Here is a 19321-nt window from a genome sequence, read left to right as displayed (position 1 = left end):
TGATAAAGACCCCACAGATCGCATCTTTTCGGCGAGTTGTACCCGCTCGTAAAACCTTCGTTCACATCATAGAGCCGTATTACAAATAAGATATTGTTGTCGCGTGCCTACAAGATGCCAACACCGCCCTTCTCCCAAGACCGTCGAGACTGGTTGAGCGAGATTTCTGGCCTGTTTTCGCAGCGAAAGAACAAAGCCACGGCTTCAGCAAGCACAAAGAGTCTACTGCTAATCGAAAGCGCGCGATCCTCCGAAAGTCTGCGGTCGGTTTCTATAAGAGATGACGCCTCCGCAAAAAGTCAAGCGATGGCTTACGGGCCAGAACGGACTCGATAAGCTGAGAACGGAGGAGGTAGATTGTCCGGCGCCGGGAGAGAATGAAGTGCTCGTAGAGGTTCACGCTGTGAGTTTGAATTATAGGGATACCGAAGGTACGTAAACATCCTTATGACCACATTATTGAGGGAGTGGCATGAGGGATTAGGAAAATGACGCTGATCAGGTGCAGTTTGCATGGGCCTTTATAACCACCATAAGTCTGTTGAGCAACCACCCGCCATCGTGCCATGCAGCGACATGTGTGGCATCGTCGTCGCGGTGGGTCCAACCTCCAACAGTTCTTCCGATCCGTACAAGAACCCAGCATTCCGTCTTCAAACCGGCGATCGCGTAATTAGCACCTTCGCGCCCTCTCATCTTACAGGCCAAATCCAAGCCAAAGATCTTGGAAGTGGTCTTGGTGGCCCTGCCCCTGGTGTACTGACACAATATCGCGTCTTCCCCACTTACGGCGTTGTGAGGATTCCCGAATACCTGAGCGACGCGGAAGCATCGTGCCTACCAATCGCAGCCATGACAGCCTGGATGAGCTTGAACTGTATGCGACCTAATGGCGAGATCGTTGGACAAGGCGAGACAATTGTATGTCAAGGTACCGGGGGCGTCAGTATCTCTGCTGCCCAAATAGCTGCTGCAGCGGGTGCAGACGTCATTGTCACTTCATCCTCGGACGAAAAGCTCCAGCGCGCAAACAAACTGGGCGCAAAAGAAACAATCAACTACCGCAGTAAGCCAGATTGGGACAACATTGTGCTCAGCGCAACCAATGGTGCTGGCGCAGACATCGTCATCGAAGTGGGCGGTGCTGCGACACTCCGCAAGTCCTTTGAGTGTGTGCGTTTCGGCGGCCTCATCTCATGTATCGGCTATCTTGGCGGCAAGCAAGACGAAGCCGGTGATAGGACGAACACGAATCTATTGTGCTTGAAGAGGAATGTGACGCTGAAGGGGATCCTCAATGGCCCGAGAGATGCGCTTGAGAGAATGCTAAGATTCTATGAAGAGAAGAAGATCAAGCCGGTGGTAGATAGAGAGTTCAAGTTCGAAGAGGCAGATGAGGCCCTGAAGTATCTGTTTAGTGGAGGGCATTTTGGCAAGGTTGTTATTAGGGTCAAAGCCTGAGTAGCGAAGGTTTCACATGAAGATGTCACCTCCTAATGGCTACTGACTACACCAAGCAGACCGTGTGTTTCACTACAGCGGTTAATGACAATGCAGAGCTAATACCTAGGTCGAGCCGCTAGGCGAAGATGCTGCAGGGCATACCTTCCCTCCGTGCATTCGCTTTCTTCTCTACATTCCCAACATATTTCAGCTTGTTTGCAAAATAGTTATATAAGGTAGGGGCCGAAAAAACCGTGGTGTCAAGTTCTTACAGGGGGTGTGCTGTTTGATTTGACCGTAGATTTTCGCGATCGGAGGCTGTGTCTCATCTGTCATGGTCTATTTCCGGCAGGGCGCCACCATGCAGGCGATCTGGACCGTTGATCGTTTATTTGCCAAAATCTGGGGGCCGAAACACGAGGCTGATAAAAACTCATTTCAGCCCACAATAGCTGAAATGTTGGTGCAAAGTCTTTTTATTGAAGGCGCCACGTCGCTGCTGACACCAAGATGTCGCATTCGTTTACGACCCCTATGCGAAGGCGCGACGACGACTTGGAATGGATTGCGCTTCCGGAAATTGACACATGGACCGAATTCGACGCAATAGCACGGGGCCAGCAAAGTGAAAGCCTCGATGAATCAGACACGCTTTTGTCCAGATCCACCAGGCCCCCCATTGAGAATCGCAATCCCAGCTCACATCCTACAACGCCTTTCCAAGAGAACGCAGAGAATGAAAGCGCAACCAATATCGCGGAAGATCACATTGATCGTATATCATCATCGGATAATCGGCGTTTGTCTGAAGGGCGTGTTCTGTTACCGGCCGACCGAGATTCATCGTCATCACGTACGGTGAAAAGTCGATCTAGTAATATTCCGGAAAATGCGCTTACAACATGGCTACCGTATACACTCAGGCCTTCCTTCTTAGGGCCCTTGACTATACTTTCGCTACTTCTAGCGATCGTCCTAGTCGTATTGTGCTGGTACTCTGTCCGAAATAAGGGACTAGGAAGAGACGATGGTTCTACTGGTCTTCTTTTTGGATGGAGATACGTTCCTACGATCATCGCAGTTTTCTTCGTTCAGGCTATGGTCATGATCTTGGAAGACGTCAAAAGAACAGAGCCTTTCGCCCGACTAGCTTGTTCGGACCCTGTTCCAGCCAGGTTTACCCTTCTATACGTACCTAAAGTCTGGTGGAAGGTGTTTTCGGAGGGGTTCACTAAGAAGAAAAATGCTGGTCGTATCAATTGGATCCTCATCGCCTCATCATTTTCGGTCGGCCTCAGTCTGCTAGCGATATCCCCTCTATCTTCATCTCTGTTAGTTGCAGACGAAGTAGTCATTCATAGCGGGGTAGAATTGCAGCGCTATATATTCGATCAGAGCAAAAAGCTGGACCTAGCGCCTCGTCGGGACACATATCTGCATACCATTAGCGGATACCTCTATAATACTTCCGCCTCCGAATGGGTTTCAGACTCCCACATTGTCTTCCCCTTCATGCCACCAGAGTCAATGCATTCTTCCACCTTACCTCAGCAGGGTGTATGGACTGCTGAGACCACGATCATGCAATTAGAATCCAACTGTACACCGATGTCTATTGCGGAGAGGACTAGTTTCAACGCTTCTTACCTCTACGGCCTCGAGGAACGGGTGACTTCGCAGGTTCTGCAGAAGATGACGTCGAATAATACAATGACATGCTCGGATGTCCAAAAGCTCAGGGAGCTCGACACCACCCCGAAGAATAGCTCAAACAGTCGATATACTTGGATCAACTGCACACAAGCCACCGTGAAACAAACTGTTGGCCTTAAGTTACAATCGGAAGACGGGTGTATGGTTCAACTTCAAAGTCCATTTTTGTATGAAATCTCTCAGTATCCAGCCTCTCTGGAAGAGCTTCAAATGGACTGGATGACGCGAACCGGAGGAGCACTTTGGACGAATCTCTCTACATCCTACGCTACGTGGCGAGATTTTACGCAGGAGCATGGCGACCCACCTTTTCTAAGAACTGTGACTGAATTGCCGAAAACATATGACGAGTGGGCGGCCATTGGTTCTTATATCTACGACTTGTCGAAACAGTGCCGCGGCCGAGATCTCCTTTTCGTGTCAACACCTTGGTACGATAACTGGCGCAATTCGACGCAGCTTCGATTCGCGTCTAACTTCAGTGCGCAAGCAGAGCTCTGCACTCCAACCTATTACGCAGCAACGATGCCTGTGACTTTAAAAGCATCTGGGGGTAAATCCGAGGTGTCTTTTGATAGAAACGAGTTCAGGAATCGTCGCACACCAGTACCAGAGAGCATTTTCAATATAGATATGCTCAACTACTTCGCGTTCCGTGAAGCTTGGCAAAGATATACATCGGCTCCAGAGACCGCTGAACTGCAAGGTCTCCGCGGCGCGTCGAGGGTACTCTCGGAGCTCTTTCAAAAAGATACGTCTAAAGACGAGGCAAGAAAAGACAAAACCGCTATGCTACAGAATAGCACGCTGTCAGCCGAAGCTTCTACTCTCCGGAGTCGATTTTTCGGTGAACTGATGATCTCATCTATAATGGAAGAAAATAGGGTAGGAACTGAAAGGGTCAGTGGGCAGATGACAATGGTAGAGCAGCGTATTGTGGTTATACCTGGTATTGCCATCACTCTATCTGTTCTTCTCGCATTGTCAGCTTGTTTCCTTGCTGCTATGTTGATCTACGCATCGACCGACCGTAGACCACTTGGCCTAGAAGTTGACCCGGCAACTACTGTTGGAACGGCATCACTTTTGAAGATGCACTCTTCTCTCGCTATTTCACTGCGAGCTCTGAGAAGTGGCCAAGCGCTAGACATCTGGAACACTATTAGATCGCGCTCATATATTCTACGTGATCGAGCGCTAAGCGAGCAATCTGAACAAAACAGGCAACATATAGGTACGTTGAATGCTTGGATTGTAGTATGAGTTTAATTAACCTGTTCTCCAGCTACAAAGACTATTAACAGAACGCGTCCTGACTGGAGACCTAGCATGCTACACAAAAAATGGCTTACGACTTACCTAGTCAGTCTTGTGCTGGTTGCGATAGCTCTACTTGTCCTGCGACAGCTTGCGTCTAAACAGGGCCTGACACAATCATTCTTCATTTATGAAGTTGACTGGAGCCTGTTCCATGCAAGCTTTTCTCCTTCTTCAATTATCGCCACGTTGATCGCTGTGAGTATCAGTCTCTACTGGGGTGGTATCGACAAACCAATGCGCACTCTGCAACCATACCTTGCAATGTCTAGAGGTTCTTTGCACCTTTCAAAAGGTGTAAATCTGTCTTATCAGTCGGTATACTGGGCCTGGGCGGCTGTCAAGGCTGCATTTTGCAAGCATTGGCTCCTATGTCTTATTGCCACTGGTACCACCCTGTGTCAAATTTGTAAGAGTAAGTATGCCTTTTTGTAGCTCTCGCTAACTGTGTAGTGGTAATTTCCATGGCCGCTTTATTCGAAAGCCAGGGTAGTTTCAGAACTGAGAGCGTTTCTATCAATCACACATGGTCAAATCGACAGCAGCCCTTTCAATACACGACCAACATCATAAGATCGTTTTATCTGGATGATACAATCTTGAAGACTACTGGAACTGATTGGTTATACACCGCGCTGAATGAGATCACCTTGCAGACCGCACCACCAGCTTGGACCAGAGACGGTTGGGCTTTCACGCCAGTGGACATGCACAATCTATCATCTGTTGACAAGGGGAAAACCACGAAAGATACGTCGAACAATAACATTACCTCGAGCCTTGTCGTATCATCCGCCAACGCTTCCTTCATTACCACAGCTCTAAGAGGTCGCATTGAATGCACTCCCGTACGCCTTCCAAAAACGAACTGGACAGGCCGCATCGAAAACGCACACACCAGTGACCGTATTGGGAATCTCACCGGCCTCCTTCTGCCATCACTATTTCACCTGAACCAATTGAACAATACACCTATATTCTCAGCACCAAGGCAAATGGCTTGCTGTGCTAATGGGACCAACGGAGGGCAATCAGTTGTTGCATACTGGTCAGTAGAACTCACGTACGCATCGCATACAATACATATACTGACTTCTTATCTCATTATTCAGGTCCAGTAACAATTCGTACATCGATGAATGGCAGCCTTATGGCAGGTGGGTTCGAAACTTTACAACCAAATGGATCGTCGGATCAGGAAAAACAATAGAAGTTTCTGGGCAGCGTGATCTGACCACGTCTCCAGATGTAACCATGGCGGATGGCAGCAGGCCTGGTGGCAATGTCACATTGCTGTACTATGAAGAGCAGCCACAGATACAGATTATGAATTGTGAACCCATCATTGAGGTCGCGGATGCGGATATCATCATCGAGCGAAGCTCCGGCCAAGTCCTCGAATCGACAATAATCGGAAATCCAAGACCTGCTCCAGGTGTATGGGACTCGGATTACGATATGGGAAACATCACTAACTGCGGAAGAAAATCGTGTCTGAAAATTAATGGAACCGTCAGGTAAGTTAAGTCAATCATACCGAGGAGCCGAAGATATTCTTCGAATCAAGTTAGCTCAGTCGCCGCTTGAGGATGAGAACTTGGCTGCTCTAGTCTTGCGGTTTATCATCAGGATTAATCTAACAAAACCCAGCTACGGTATCTATTTTCTTAGCCAGATGCTCACAGCTGCACATATCATTCAACCACCTGTTGATCTGAGCGACATGATTTCTGCCAAATACCTAGAAAACATCGAGAGCGAGCGGTTCAACGTTCGCGATCTGGACAACGGCTTGAATATGGATTTTATGAGCTATGCGAACTATGCCCTTGCAAACAAGGACCCAACAGCACTTCTTGACGCCAAAACCCTTCTCAAACACTCTCAGCGTACGTTTCAGACCTTCTTCCAACACTTTGTCACGTCTGCGAAGTGGGGAAGCCAGCGTGCGGCGTATGAGGAGGTAGATGCGAGCCATGCCATGAAGGTGGACGTGACGCTATCAACTCGAATCAAGGTTCTTCGCATGAACGAGACAGCAACATGGCTTTCACTCGCAATCATCTTCCTTCTCATCATCATTCTCGTCATCTTGATGGTCTCTCTGGAACACGTGTATCCGAGATCTTCAATGCAACGCAACGTAGACTGCCTTGCCGATGTCCTCTTGATGGTTGCTGGAAGCGACAACTTTGTTTCTCTCGTCCACGGAGAAGGAACCGAGAATCTAGAAAAGAGTACTGCAAAGACGCGTTTGGGTTGGTTCAAGGACAATAGAGGTTTAGCGAGATGGGGTATTGAGATCGAAGATGCAGTCGAATGGGTTGACAACCCTGGGAATGATTTTACAGGCGAGTTGGTGAAGAGCGTAGTGCAGAATTTAGGAAAAGGTCTTAGAGGGAATGATACGGATTCGACGAGAACATAGCTAGTGGCGGGAACACCTTAGGCGCTATCAAAAGAGAATTCCTAAAGCTCGCTTTGAGCTCTCGGCAAATTAGAGAAACTATTTTGGCAACAGTGATCCATTGATTGCTTAGTTTCCATATTTCTACCCGAATTCAGCCATTTGTTGTACCGCGATCGAGTACTACTACACGAAAGGCGGAACTTCGATTGCTTCGTCAAAGCTTTACTCGAAGTTCCGTGGCCTAGTTATCGTTAATCTAGTAATGTGTACGCAACGTTCTCTCTAGGCACATGAACTTGGCTATTCGCATGAGATCAACATAGATTGAAGATCCTCCACGACAGACTACCAAAGCCGTGGTACAAGAGCAAGCTTATAAAGACTAGTTTATGGAGCTGCCGATCAATGCAATTGGGAATTCAGAACTTAGGAAGCATGATCTAGGCCTTCTGGAAAACTTTGAAAGTGTTGAGTCTGCACTCGTTGAAGATGCATGCGAGTCAGTCGTGCACCTGCTGAGTAATCCACATTCCAGGGAGAGGGCTCTACATATCACGACCCATCAAGAGAGGATTCGACGAGTCCCGTTAGCGAGTGATGTCGTCCTCACACGTGGATAATCCTAAAATCAACGATAGATGTTAAAATCTGATACAGGAGGCAGAATGCATCTCCTTCCATATTCGGCAAGCGGCGCGATACGGTAAGGGCCGAATGACGTTGTGCCTATCCGAGCACAATCGCAAGACAGTCCTAGACATGGCACTGTTCTCTCTGCCTGCGTGAGTCGCAGTATAATTAAATTTCCCGACGTTATCTTTTGCATCTAGTAGGATTGCTTATCTTCCGCTCCTTCCCGATCAGGCATCGCGAGTGGGTTAGCTTCCGCCTTCACCGTCATTGCAATTCACAGCAGAATTATACGTCTAAAAGCTCATCTGCCCCCGACAGTTTGGTTCGGAAGCTTAGGGAAACTTGGTTGGGCAAATCGGCTGGGATTCGTATGCACGATTACAAGATGCTCAAGACCATTATCCTTGCTCTGGCCGCCGCAGGCACGCATGCCTTCCCTGCGCCCAGGGACCTTGCCGAACAGCACTTCCCCAACAACTTGGTTGTAAAGCTATCTGTCGCAAGCGGTCTATTAAATGCTCCAACCGATGGCCGAATCGTGTTGATGCTCGCACCCAACGGAACCGATCCTCTCGAAGACACGGATGTCACCTCGTCGCCCAACGCAATCTTCGGGAAGAACGTATACAAATTCGGACCCAAGGACACAGTCACCTTTTCTGGCGGAAGCAATATCAGCACTGAGACCGGGGTATATGGCTGGCCGAACGTCAGTCTGAATCAGACTCCCCCAGGCCGCTACCAAGTGCAGGCGTTTCTGACCAAGTACGAGACGGTAACGCGCAGTGACGGGTCAAAAGTGAGCGTTCACTTCCCTTGCGGCGATGGTGCACCAAACGTCAATGGCTTCGGCAGTTTGACTACACCGCCAGTTGATATTGACGTTATTGGAGGCGCGCAAACCCTTGAACTCAAGTTCGAGAACATCACAGCCGTGGAGCCCTTCAAGGGCAAAGAAATTGGCGGATGCAACCAAGCCAACTACGAGGAGACCAAGAATCTCAAATACGTCAAGATCCGCAGTAAGAAGCTCAGCGAGTTCTGGGGCCGCGATATGTACGTAGGAGCGAATGTTGTACTTCCCGCAGGCTACAGTGCGAACGACACAACCACGCGGTACCCGGTCATCTACGCGCAAGGGCACTGGGATGGAGGCTCGGGTGCTTTCCGTTACTCTAAGGATGATGAGTTTACAGCTGCGTGGGACAAAGGTGTCATTCCAGGCGGCAACACAACAGCAGATCGCCCCGCGCCCAAGCTGATCCTCGTTACTTTCCGCCACGAAGCGCCCTTTTACGATGATTCGTATGCAGTCAACACAGCAAACCTCGGTCCGTACGGTGATGCCATCAACGATGAGCTCATCCCTCACATTGAGGAGAAATTCCACACGATCCGTGCTCCTTATGCGCGCATCCAAGAGGGCGGCTCAACTGGAGGTTGGGAATCGATAGCCAACGTCATATTCAGACCGGACCTGTTCGGTGTGTGCTTTTCGTCTTATCCCGACTCTCTGGACTTTCATAGGCATCAAGATATCGAGTTATATAGAGCTAAAAATGCGTATCGACGAGAGGACGGCAGCTTTGTTCCCTCCATCCGAACCCATGAAAATCGCACCGAAGTCGTTCTTGCTACCGCTGCGCTAGAGAATCACTGGGAGCTCCCCTTCGGCACTGCTTCGCGCTCATCGAACCAATGGGATATCTGGAATGCTGTTTATGGCATTCAAGGTTACAACAACTACCCATTGGAGCCTTGGGACAAGGTCACAGGCGAGATCTATCCCGAGGCAGTCGAGTTCTGGAAGCCCATGGACCTGAGCAACTACATCGTCAGCAACTGGAACAATTCTCGCAATCTTGGCAAAACCCTAGCTGGACGTATTTATGTTTACGTCGGTAGCTGGGACAATTACTATTTGAACGAGGGCGTGCAGGAATTCCAGAAGCGCACCGATGCTGTCGGCGGTGCTGGATGGGCGAACATTACTATTTTGCCGGAAAAACGCCATGGTGGAAACTATCAAGACCGCGAGATCTGGGATTACCTGACGCTTGTGGATAGCTGGATTAAGGACCACGGTCCCAATGGTACCTCGCCTCTGAGCAGCGAAGTCACTGCGCCAACGACACGTGGAAACCAATGGGAGGAAGTCATCAAACGTGGCGGACGCGCCGCTGCGATCGCGCGCCAGGCGCCCCCGGCAATCAATAGCAAAGAGAAAATCACAAAGGGCACGAAACTTGATGCCAGTGTTGGACGTTGGGACCCGGGCATGAAGCTGGAGGCGCAATGGGCACTTAATGGTAAACCTACCGGAAAAGCGTTCAAAGTAAAGCCAGGTAAAACGGCTCATTACAAAGCAGAGAAGAAGGGTAGACTCGAGCTGTGGGTTACTGGTTCCAAGCGGAATTACGACACTGAGACGAGGCGTAGCAATGCTGTTACAGTAGAGAAATGAGGAGAGGAGATTTCTATGTAAAATCACTACCCTAGAGAAAGGCATTTATCGCATTAATATTGGAGAACTATAAAGTCACCTACTACTCAACCACTTCTTGACTTGTCAGAATACTTTTCTAGTGTTAATTTCCTGACTCCAAGCGGACTACCGGTAGCGCCGTTATTGTCCCGAGGTCTTTCCGAGGTCGGTGACCAGATCTGCCCTCTTGCCATGAGCAATCGCATATCTCGCAGACCCCAGGGCGCTAAACACAGCTACAGTACTATACATCTAAGATACTACCCTCTACATTATGACCGTTGTTGAATATGCACCTACAATTCGACGGAAAATATCTTGTTCCGAAGATGTCGAATGCTTATCGCCCCTAGGGTGGGAGATGACTCAAATCGCCCGCGCCACTAAGCAGATACTTCTAGGTACCCGTTCCTACGATACAACACCATACCAGCAATGCCTCCAACTATCCACCTCATACGACACGCACAAGGAGAGCATAACGCGACTGTACGTTACCGATCCGCTTAGCTGTAACTCTCTCGGAATACTCTCTTATGCTTTTATAGCGTAACTACGAGATTCGCGATGCAGTCCTCACCCCAAAGGGTAAAGAGCAATGTCGAATCCTAAAGTCAAAGTTCTCGCATCACGACGATGTAAATATCATCTTCGCGTCTCCGCTACGTCGGACTATTCAGACCGCAGCACTCAGCCTTGGACCCGCGCTTTCACGGCAGGATGTGCCATTCGTGCTCCTACCAAGTTTGCAGGAAGTCAGCGCCACTGGATGTGATACTGGCATGGCAGATTCTGCAGAGGACGTGAAGCGGCTGCTGCCAGAGTTGTTTGCACAAGACGAGTTGGATTTCGACTATAACAAGATCGATGCTTCCGCTGTGACAGAGGGCTGGAATAGTAAAGTAAGTGCCCATGCTGACGAAAGATGTCTCATGTAGTTGTTGCTTACTAACGCAATTATTAGCAAGGATATTGGGCATACCAGAAAGAAGCCATCTCAAAACGGGCTGCTGATCTTCGAAACTGGTTCTTCCAGCGTCCCGAAGAACAGGTATGTTGGCGGCTATCCAACTCTCTTGTTGCTGCATCATACTGACTGGGTAGATTGTTGTCGTCACTCACGGCGCATTCGCACATTTCCTGACCGAGGACTGGGATGTTGATGATCCCATGACAGGCACGGCATACAAGAATTGTTTGTCAACTCTGTATACTCACCCCAGAGAGCTTCAGCTGACTCGTACTAGGCGAACATCGTGAATTCGTGTTCACTGCTGACTCGACTGCCGAAGATGCTCATGTGACAGAGACCAGACAAAGCAGGACAAGCCGAGGGGCACAGGAGATTGAATCCGATCCGCATGTTCTGGACGAATTGAAGACCGTGGAGGGGGTCAAGGGTTAATGCATATGCATGCGACACAGAGATGAGTAGCATAAGGTAGCTGGTAAGGCTCCGAGGTGATGTAGATGACGTGAAGATATACCACTTACACGGTCAAAGCCGTTTCGACTTCCATTCCGTTCAAATATATCGGTTCCATCGACAGCAACAGACCTTACCCCGCCTTCTCTTCTTCTCAAGTGGCCCTCCAACCATGGATCCATGAACCCGCGTAGCTGTCTTCGGTCGAGGTTGAAACCAAGGATCCGATCCACCTGGGGGTGCAGGACTCGCGCCTCGCAGTAACTCATTTAGACATATAGCGTCTAGCTAATTGGCCAGCTCTTCGCCTGCCAATGCACTCCACAGTACCCATCTGGCACCGATAAGCAGCAGCCGGGCACGCGACCCATTTGCACATTCAATTACTTCCCTGCAACGTGCGCACGGAGGGGAGCATCACGAATAACATGTCGTAGATTACTATTTCGAGCTTAGGGGCGGGCAGCGTCGGGGTGGCGTTAGTCAGAGAAAGCAGGGTGCCTGAAGGGGTAATTCAGACAAGGGCGCCGAGCACCGGAAGGCGCGGATCGCCAGGCTTAAACCCGCACCACCAACGACCACTGCAACCGCAAAAGTAGCCTTACCCGCAGCACATATCGCCTCCGTCGCTGTTTACTCGTCCGCCACATTCTATTTCCACTCCAGCAAGCTTTGTTCCTGCTGTTCCCTTATCTCTGAGCTCGTGGAGCCGAGCTGAGGCCACTACTCCGATCGTTGAGACGATGTCACGTCCGAGCACGTCCCATGTTCCCACCCTTCGCACGTAAAAATTCAAATTTTTACGTCAACACACCGCGCCATGTGGATCTTCTTCTCCATTGCCACCAGGCACAACGCTGCGAGATGGACCCCGAGACCGAACTCTCGCAGCAGCATCGGTCGCTCTGGGTCCCCAACCCACTGGGCCCCGAGATAGAGGCGCGGGGACGGGGCGATTTGGGACATTTCCATTACACACCTAGGCTTGCGGAGAGATAAGGAACATTGCCTTAAAATGGAGTGTGACCTCTTGGTAGGGATGATTTTTCCTACATTTGTTGTTGTTGCTTCCTACGGTACGTCACACAGCACTCGATTTGCGTCCCAAGGTTCAGACCAGTGACCGACCTACACCGCGGCTTCCGGTTTGAGAAGAGAGCATATACTAGCTTGCCCGCAAGAAACCGAACTCCAAAAGGCGTCGTCGCCCTCGTTCGATTTCATCCACATCGTCTTATCTCACACTCCCTTCTACGACACCTTGGAGAGTATTCTTGGATTCATCTATTCAACATGCAGGAAGTACGACACACAAACGCCATATCGGGCAATGCTACGCCGGCCCACTATAATGCTGCGCCGTTGCCAGACTACCGGTTCGATGAGATGTCATCTGAAGGAAAGAAGAGCGATCCCGAGCTCATGATGCCCGTTGACAAGACGGCCACGGTGCAGGAAGGATCAGAGAAGTTCAAGCGCCTCGGCTGGAAACGCCTCACAATCTGCTTAATTGTCGAAGCCATCGCCCTCGGCTCGCTCAGTGTTCCCAGCGCGTTCGCGAAGCTCGGAATGGTCGCTGGTGTCATTATGACAGTCGGACTCGGTCTCATCGCAATCTACACGAGCTACGTGGTCGGCCAGGTTAAGATGAGGCATCCCACGGTTAACCATTACTCGGACGCCGTGCAGCTCATCTGGGGGCGCTTCGGAAAAGAATTGACGGGCGTCATGTTCGCGTTGTTCTTGATCTTGCTGGTCGGTTCGCACGCCCTCACTGGAACCATTGCGTTTATCAATATTGTCGACAACTACACCATCTGTGCGCTCGTCTGGGGCGTGATTTCCATGATCATCCTGCTAGTTCTCGCGCTCCCGCCGACCTTCGCCGAATTCGCAATCTTGGGGTACATCGACTTTGTCAGCATCATCGCGGCTATCCTGGTCACTATTGTCGCAACGGGCGTGCAAGCGCACAATGCGCCTGGTGGTCTCGCCGCGGTCAATTGGTCCGCATGGCCACCTGCTGACACGACCTTCTACGAAGCGTTCCTGGCAACGACCAACATCATCTTCGCGTACTCTTTCGCCGTGTGCCAGTTCTCTTTCATGTCGGAGATGCACACGCCAAAGGACTATGTCAAGTCCATCTGGGCGCTCGGTCTCATTGAGATTTTCATCTACACCATGACTGGTGCGCTCATCTACGCGTTTGTCGGCCAGGACGTCAAATCCCCCGCTCTGCTGTCTGCCGGCGACACCGTCTCCCGCATCGCATTCGGCATTGCTCTTCCTGTCATCTTCATCTCTGGAAGCATCAACGGTACCGTGGTCGGACGCTACATCATGGACCGTGCGTTCCCCAACTCGCCTATTCGATACGTGCAAGGTGTGCGAGGCTGGGGAGTGTGGGTCGCCCTCATCTCCGTCGTTACGGTGATCGGCTGGATCATCGCTGAGGCCATTCCTTTCTTCAACGCGCTATTGGGTCTTATTTCATCGCTGTTCATTTCGGGCTTCACATTTTATTTCCCCGCCTTATTCTGGTTCCAGTTGGTGAAGAAGGGCAAGTGGAACGCTGGGTGGAGAAACATCTCGCTCAGCATCCTCAACACCATTGTCCTCATCATTGGCATTGTGGTCTTGGGCGCCGGTACATACGCGAGTGTCCAGGATATTAAGACGCAGTACACTGCTGGCTCGGTCAGGAGTCCGTTTACATGCTCGGCGAAGTCGTACACAGGATAGAGACTCGTGGGCAAAGCATGCAGCTACGAGCAAGTCCCCGGTGGACTATGATTCCCGTTTTTTATTAGCAGAGCATTAGCGTCAGCATCAGCGTGGTGGGTTACGTTACGTTACGTATTTTTAGCTACGATTATATGAAGTGTTACACATTCAGCATCTCGTTCTTTCCTATATTATCCAAAGTCGACAAAGAGACAGTGAGCGATTATCGTACATCATAAAGTACCGATGGGCTGGGCAAGCGTTCCCCAATCCTTATCTATGACAGCGCTGAACCACTCACGAGGAACGCAGCTCAGCAAGTTGCATCCGAAGTCTGCGCTTCGTATGCAGTGGTTGATGTCATGGTACATATTTATCGAGCACAAACCACGCGACACCGACTATCCGCATGGTAGGCTAGATCAAGTGTCGTCTCTATGAACTAGCGCGAGGTTTCCACAAGTCAACAATGGCTGTTTCAAGGCTGTTTCTACAGAATCAGAGAGCGTGAATTCTGCCTGTTAGTCTTTGCGGTCTTCCTGCTGATGTGGTGAGATGGTTGTTTAACTACCCAGGTTATTGGTTTACTTCACAGAAATCACGAGCGAAGTTTCGCTCCCAGTATGCATGTACGGTATATATACTGTAGTGATTGAACTTGGCCCGGCTCTGTTTGCATATGTGCTTTCACCTTCACTGCGGTTTGAAGATCAAACTCGTCCCAGAATAGCCTAGCGCGACTGTTGCTGCAGGTACGACCAAGCCTCACTGTTACTCCAGGGCTACCCCATCAAACAAACAGACAGCCTATAGCACATCGGAACTCCGTTACTTACAATATGGGCCCTTTAGAGCAGTCGCTCGCCACTCTAGGCCTCACCGGTCTCGAGCAAGACGTCGAAACTGTCTCAGCCTTACCGTCCTCAGCCGTGCGTGGGGCCAGTGAGCACTCAACGCAACTTGAAGAGTTACCATCGCGACCTGATTGCTCGAATACGCAACTTAACACTGTGTCAGAAGTGTCGGCATCATCAACTGATCGTGTCGACGAGTACCAGACGAGTGACACGGATCGCAACGGACAGTATTTCGCTCAGCTGAAGAATGACGTTATCATGGACAGTTCTACGTCCTCTGACGCTGTCATCTGCGGCATTCACGACTTTATCCAAGAAGAGCGAAGGCGCAGCTTCCATTTTCTCGCCAAATACAGCCATCGCCACATGGACCAGAAAGATCTTCTTTCCGCGTCTCTTGCGGGTACCGACGATATCGAGAACGTTTGCAATCGAGCCGGTTTTCATATACCTACAATGTACGACGGGCAATGGTACACCTTTGCAGAGCTGCAGAGCCCTAAGAGTGTGCGGCATACTGTTGCGATTAAAGTCCTAACAGGTCACGAACCTATTATCGACAACATGACAGTATTCCATTTTAATGACGACAACGCATACCTTGTCTCCCAGGCAACTACATGGCTCCGAGAGACGTATGACTGGCATTCCGAATACGAGTTGCAGTTCACCGAGATGCAGTACGAGGAGCAGCGCATGTGGTGGAAGAGTAACGGGAATTCCTTTAGACTGCTGGATCTTCCATCTGAGATGCGCGAAGCTATCTATCTTCACATCATCGGCCCTGTCGTTGCGCCAGATCTCGCTATGATCCCCACGAAGACATTAACGCTCGGTTCTGGCGTCTTGTATGATGACGGAAGCGGCTCTCATCGTAATCGAGATCCCGATATTGAGCGACCCAACATGACCATCATGCGCGTGAGCAAACAGGTACGAAATGAAGCCATGGAAGTAGCATATCGCGACACTACCAAACGGTTCTGCGCACTGGGTGCACGACACTTTCACTCCTTGGATGAAAGATACGAGCAGCTCGCATCGGTCGCGACTATTTGGACTAGCATTCGCAGCTTCTCTCCACATGCTTCTTTTCTGCGAAATATTCAGCTCGAGATGTCTGCTGCAATGTTTTTTCGCTTCATCGGTATTCACCCGATCCGCCACGTACCACTGTATGTGATTAGAGAAGAGGGTCCAGTCCACGTCAATACGCTGAAGACCTTCCCGGCCCTTCAAAACCTCGACTTCCGATTCTTCAGCCCTAAGCACAAAAACGCCGTATGCCCCTGGGCCCGAGCTCTCGGCACCGACGGTAACGACCCACACTCCTGCCAAAAAGAATGGATAGACTATTTTTTCGTGTTCGCATGGGACGCGCTGAGAGGCCTAAATGAGACACAGACGGCTTTCAAGGCCCCAAAATGTGTCACATACAGCCTCAGCGGCTGCGTGAAGAACTCCACGCGCAAACATTGGCAGCACCTTCTCAACGATAAACGAGTAGACCACACTCCGAAGATCAAATCATGGGAGGAGCAGATTCGGCTCAAGAAGACAAATGACGGCATCATTCCCTGTAGCTGCTCAACGTCGTGCGCCGTTGGAGGCCCGCCGCTATTCCAGTGCAGTGAGCATGAGGTTCGCAGGATTGAGGGGCTACAGACTGAGATGGATAAATATTACTGGGACTTTGAGGACTAGTCTGCTTTGTGGGCAAGAAATCGACAAGGACCTACTATTGGAGTACTAGTCGTAAAGACGGATGCGAGATTTTTGGGATTTTGTGGCGAATACCTCTTATTTCAAGGCTCTTTCGCCTTTCTTCAATGATTGCTTGAGAGATACCCGAATCTACAAAGCAATTGCTGGCTTTATTCTGCTGCTGTTACGTAGCTAACATTAGTTCTACAATTCTGCGACTAGATTTTCCATCAGTACTATACTGTTTATTACATTACAATAATGCTTTTATAATTTATAGAGAGATTTCTAAGCTCTATAACTTCTTTTTCTCTATAAATCCTTTAACCTTAGAACGAAGAGATTTAGTTTGAACTGCGTTCGCACGCACAGACTATGCAAGGTGTGGAGAATATTCGCGAAGCTACCAGTATTATCCTTATTAGAACACTATCTATTTTGTTGGCATGACAAACCACTCATCCCATTCTGAATCTTCCCTCAGTGGATCGCTTTCACCCCGGTGGCGGCTAGGATCTTGTGGAACGCGACCCCCGACGATCCACGAGGCCGTCGTGAAACTAACCCAGAAACCGCCGTTTTTGTCCATGTCTCCATGGATAACTGCGTTCGCAAGCCGAGTTGCTGGCACCGGCCTGCCTGTTTCGCCATCCATCTCACTTTCTTCGATGGCAATGACACGCCTCGCTACTAGAGCATGCTGCTCGGCGTCCCAGAGGGCTTCACGTGGGGGGTTTCTTTCAAGGAAAGAGACAGATTCACGGCGCGTGGTAGGGCAGCGGCAGCGCATTACGGCGAAGTACTAGAGAGAGTGCTCTGTTAGTAGGTATTCTGAAAGTATAACAAAGAAAAAGGTCTGCCCCATGCGTCGGCTAGGTCTAAATCCTAGTTCATGGCCTAAGCAAATCTTGCTGTCTACATCCAGGGCTTACGTACAAGTGGAAAGATCAATGAGATCTCGAATGTAAAGTGCGCGGCTGGTGCCTTGGATCCGTGTAAAGAGGGTGTCGATGTTTTGCTGTCGCTGAATGAAGATGGCGAGTTGGAGGGGGTAGCAGCGGACGCTGACAAAGAAGAGGTTGGTAGGTCCATCGAGTCGAGCACGATCTTCGCATGCTGGTTCAATGCTTTGAAGCTAGCGATGTGCGCATCGAAGGAGATCTGGTGGACATCCAGGGCCCCTGCCAAGGCGATGTAAGTAGCGTAGTGTGATATCTTGAGTGAGCTTGCTACAATCCTGTCTCCGGCCGACAACCCTCCTCCACATTCTAAGCTAGTTAGGGCCTGAAACCAGGATTCGTGGCAGGTAAGAAGATGTGCGTGGTATTGTAAGTCTTCGGTTGTTGGTGAGATGCCAGCATAGAGCTTCTGTGTAATCACCCCGACTAAAACCACAGTCGTATTTCGAAGGTCATAGATTGCGAGTTGGGCATCCATAACACTCGTGAAAGCACACCCTTTGAGGTTCTGCGCGCGTGGGCAAAGATTATCGAGGAGTGGCTCAAACGGGGCGCCAAATAATAACCCAGTCGCCATAACTCGGATGAACATGGGGACAAGGTTACCTCCAATTCTTCTTCTCCCATCCACTTTTTCTGCAATTGCAACAGAAGATGACGGAGATGATGAAACTTCTTTCAAAGTGAACAGGGGTCGTTGTCTCCATTCGGCAATGATCTTGAGTCCATTGTAAAGGTGTGTGAACGCGACATGGTATTCACCTCTCAGGAACTCGATGCATGTGAAGAGTAAACAAGCGACGAGCCCAACCTCTACAGAGTGTGAGGACTGAGCTATCCGATCGACAAGGCATCGGACCGCTTTGTTGTAATGAAGGAGGAGGGGCCTACGACTATCAGTCAAAGAGGCAGCGCGAGCTTGCTTCAAGTTGCCCGGCTCAGTCTTGACAAGATAGCTCAATGCAATAACAGCATGTCGGATTGAAGACTCGGATTGGGCCATCTGGAGGACCGTGTGAGACCAAAAATCGCGGTCGAAGTTGCTAGCAAGTGTGGGGCGGGCACAGTGATAGTAGAACTCTAGGTAGAGAGCACTGTCACCAAGACCGGAAAATATGGTAACCGTGCTAAGGGAGCTAGACGATTGACCGGAGACGAGCGATTGGGGGTTAGAGCTTTCATCTTGAGTGTAGCCGTCACACTTGCGACCCGTACTTGTACATCTATCTGGGTTAAAAGCAGACTTACTTCAGTACGTACAGGCATGCATACCTTGCACATGTTGGCTTCCTTTCATCGCACTTGATGCGCCGGATTCTACAACGAGCTCGTTAGCTATAGATACACCTTGCACATCTTGCAAGCATATAAGTGCCTACTTACTTGCATGTCCGACACCCAGTTTTCACTTTGGTACTGTATTTACGTGTCGCCTTTAGGCGGTGCAACTCGGGAGTGGATGTGCTGCACATCATCTTTAGTAGAGATGATAGAAAAAGGACGACGAGTCCAGGTTGCGATGCGCGCCCTACCCGTAGGCTAGCCGCCATTCATAGCGTGGTGACAGATGTGGAGATTGAGCAAGGGTTCGCGAAGGTAACCGAGTGAGGCAAGCGTGGTTAGTATGTCACGTGAGTATACGAGCAG

At 50.0% G+C, this 19321-nt stretch overlaps 7 protein-coding genes across 7 annotated transcripts; 6 read left to right on the top strand and 1 right to left on the bottom strand.

Annotated features, from left to right (window-relative positions):
* Positions 1-280: 280 nt before the first annotated feature.
* Positions 281-1461, top strand: K460DRAFT_285039 (NAD(P)-binding protein; the record flags this gene model as incomplete). Its single annotated transcript, XM_040928782.1, has 2 exons — positions 281-431; positions 509-1461. The coding sequence occupies 2 exons, from the start codon at positions 281-283 to the stop codon at positions 1459-1461; spliced, it is 1104 nt and encodes a 367-aa protein (XP_040787579.1).
* A 492-nt stretch (positions 1462-1953) lies between these two features.
* Positions 1954-6901, top strand: K460DRAFT_405295 (uncharacterized protein; the record flags this gene model as incomplete). The annotated part of the gene is made up of 5 exons (XM_040936833.1): positions 1954-4390; positions 4442-4882; positions 4927-5521; positions 5586-5990; positions 6124-6901. 5 exons carry the CDS (start codon positions 1954-1956, stop codon positions 6899-6901), a joined length of 4656 nt encoding a protein of 1551 aa, XP_040787578.1.
* A 905-nt stretch (positions 6902-7806) lies between these two features.
* K460DRAFT_365928 (uncharacterized protein) lies at positions 7807-10076 on the top strand. Its single transcript, XM_040933271.1, has one exon. It carries the CDS (start codon positions 7902-7904, stop codon positions 9978-9980), a length of 2079 nt encoding a protein of 692 aa, XP_040787577.1. The 5' UTR covers positions 7807-7901; the 3' UTR covers positions 9981-10076.
* A 190-nt stretch (positions 10077-10266) lies between these two features.
* Positions 10267-11524, top strand: K460DRAFT_365927 (phosphoglycerate mutase-like protein). The gene is made up of 5 exons (XM_040933270.1): positions 10267-10490; positions 10550-10903; positions 10966-11052; positions 11106-11196; positions 11249-11524. Exons 1-5 carry the CDS (start codon positions 10437-10439, stop codon positions 11404-11406), a joined length of 744 nt encoding a protein of 247 aa, XP_040787576.1. The 5' UTR covers positions 10267-10436; the 3' UTR covers positions 11407-11524.
* A 1289-nt stretch (positions 11525-12813) lies between these two features.
* On the top strand, positions 12814-14172 carry K460DRAFT_376538 (uncharacterized protein; the record flags this gene model as incomplete). The annotated part of the gene is made up of 1 exon (XM_040934890.1): positions 12814-14172. One exon carries the CDS (start codon positions 12814-12816, stop codon positions 14170-14172), a length of 1359 nt encoding a protein of 452 aa, XP_040787575.1.
* Positions 14173-14993: 821 nt separating this feature from the next.
* Positions 14994-16715, top strand: K460DRAFT_416343 (uncharacterized protein; the record flags this gene model as incomplete). Its single annotated transcript, XM_040937797.1, has 1 exon — positions 14994-16715. One exon carries the CDS (start codon positions 14994-14996, stop codon positions 16713-16715), a length of 1722 nt encoding a protein of 573 aa, XP_040787574.1.
* Positions 16716-17122: 407 nt separating this feature from the next.
* Positions 17123-19149, bottom strand: K460DRAFT_394764 (uncharacterized protein; the record flags this gene model as incomplete). Its single annotated transcript, XM_040936012.1, has 4 exons — positions 17123-17517; positions 17652-18897; positions 18947-18991; positions 19058-19149. The coding sequence occupies 4 exons, from the start codon at positions 19147-19149 to the stop codon at positions 17149-17151; spliced, it is 1752 nt and encodes a 583-aa protein (XP_040787573.1). The 3' UTR covers positions 17123-17148.
* Positions 19150-19321: the final 172 nt, after the last annotated feature.

The sequence above is a fragment of the Cucurbitaria berberidis genome (assembly GCF_010015615.1).
Source record: "Cucurbitaria berberidis CBS 394.84 unplaced genomic scaffold K460scaffold_3, whole genome shotgun sequence".
NCBI classification, from domain to species: Eukaryota; Fungi; Ascomycota; class Dothideomycetes; order Pleosporales; family Cucurbitariaceae; genus Cucurbitaria; species Cucurbitaria berberidis.
The sequence above is the reverse complement of the archived record's forward strand: the minus strand, read 5'-3'. Positions and strand labels throughout refer to the sequence as shown.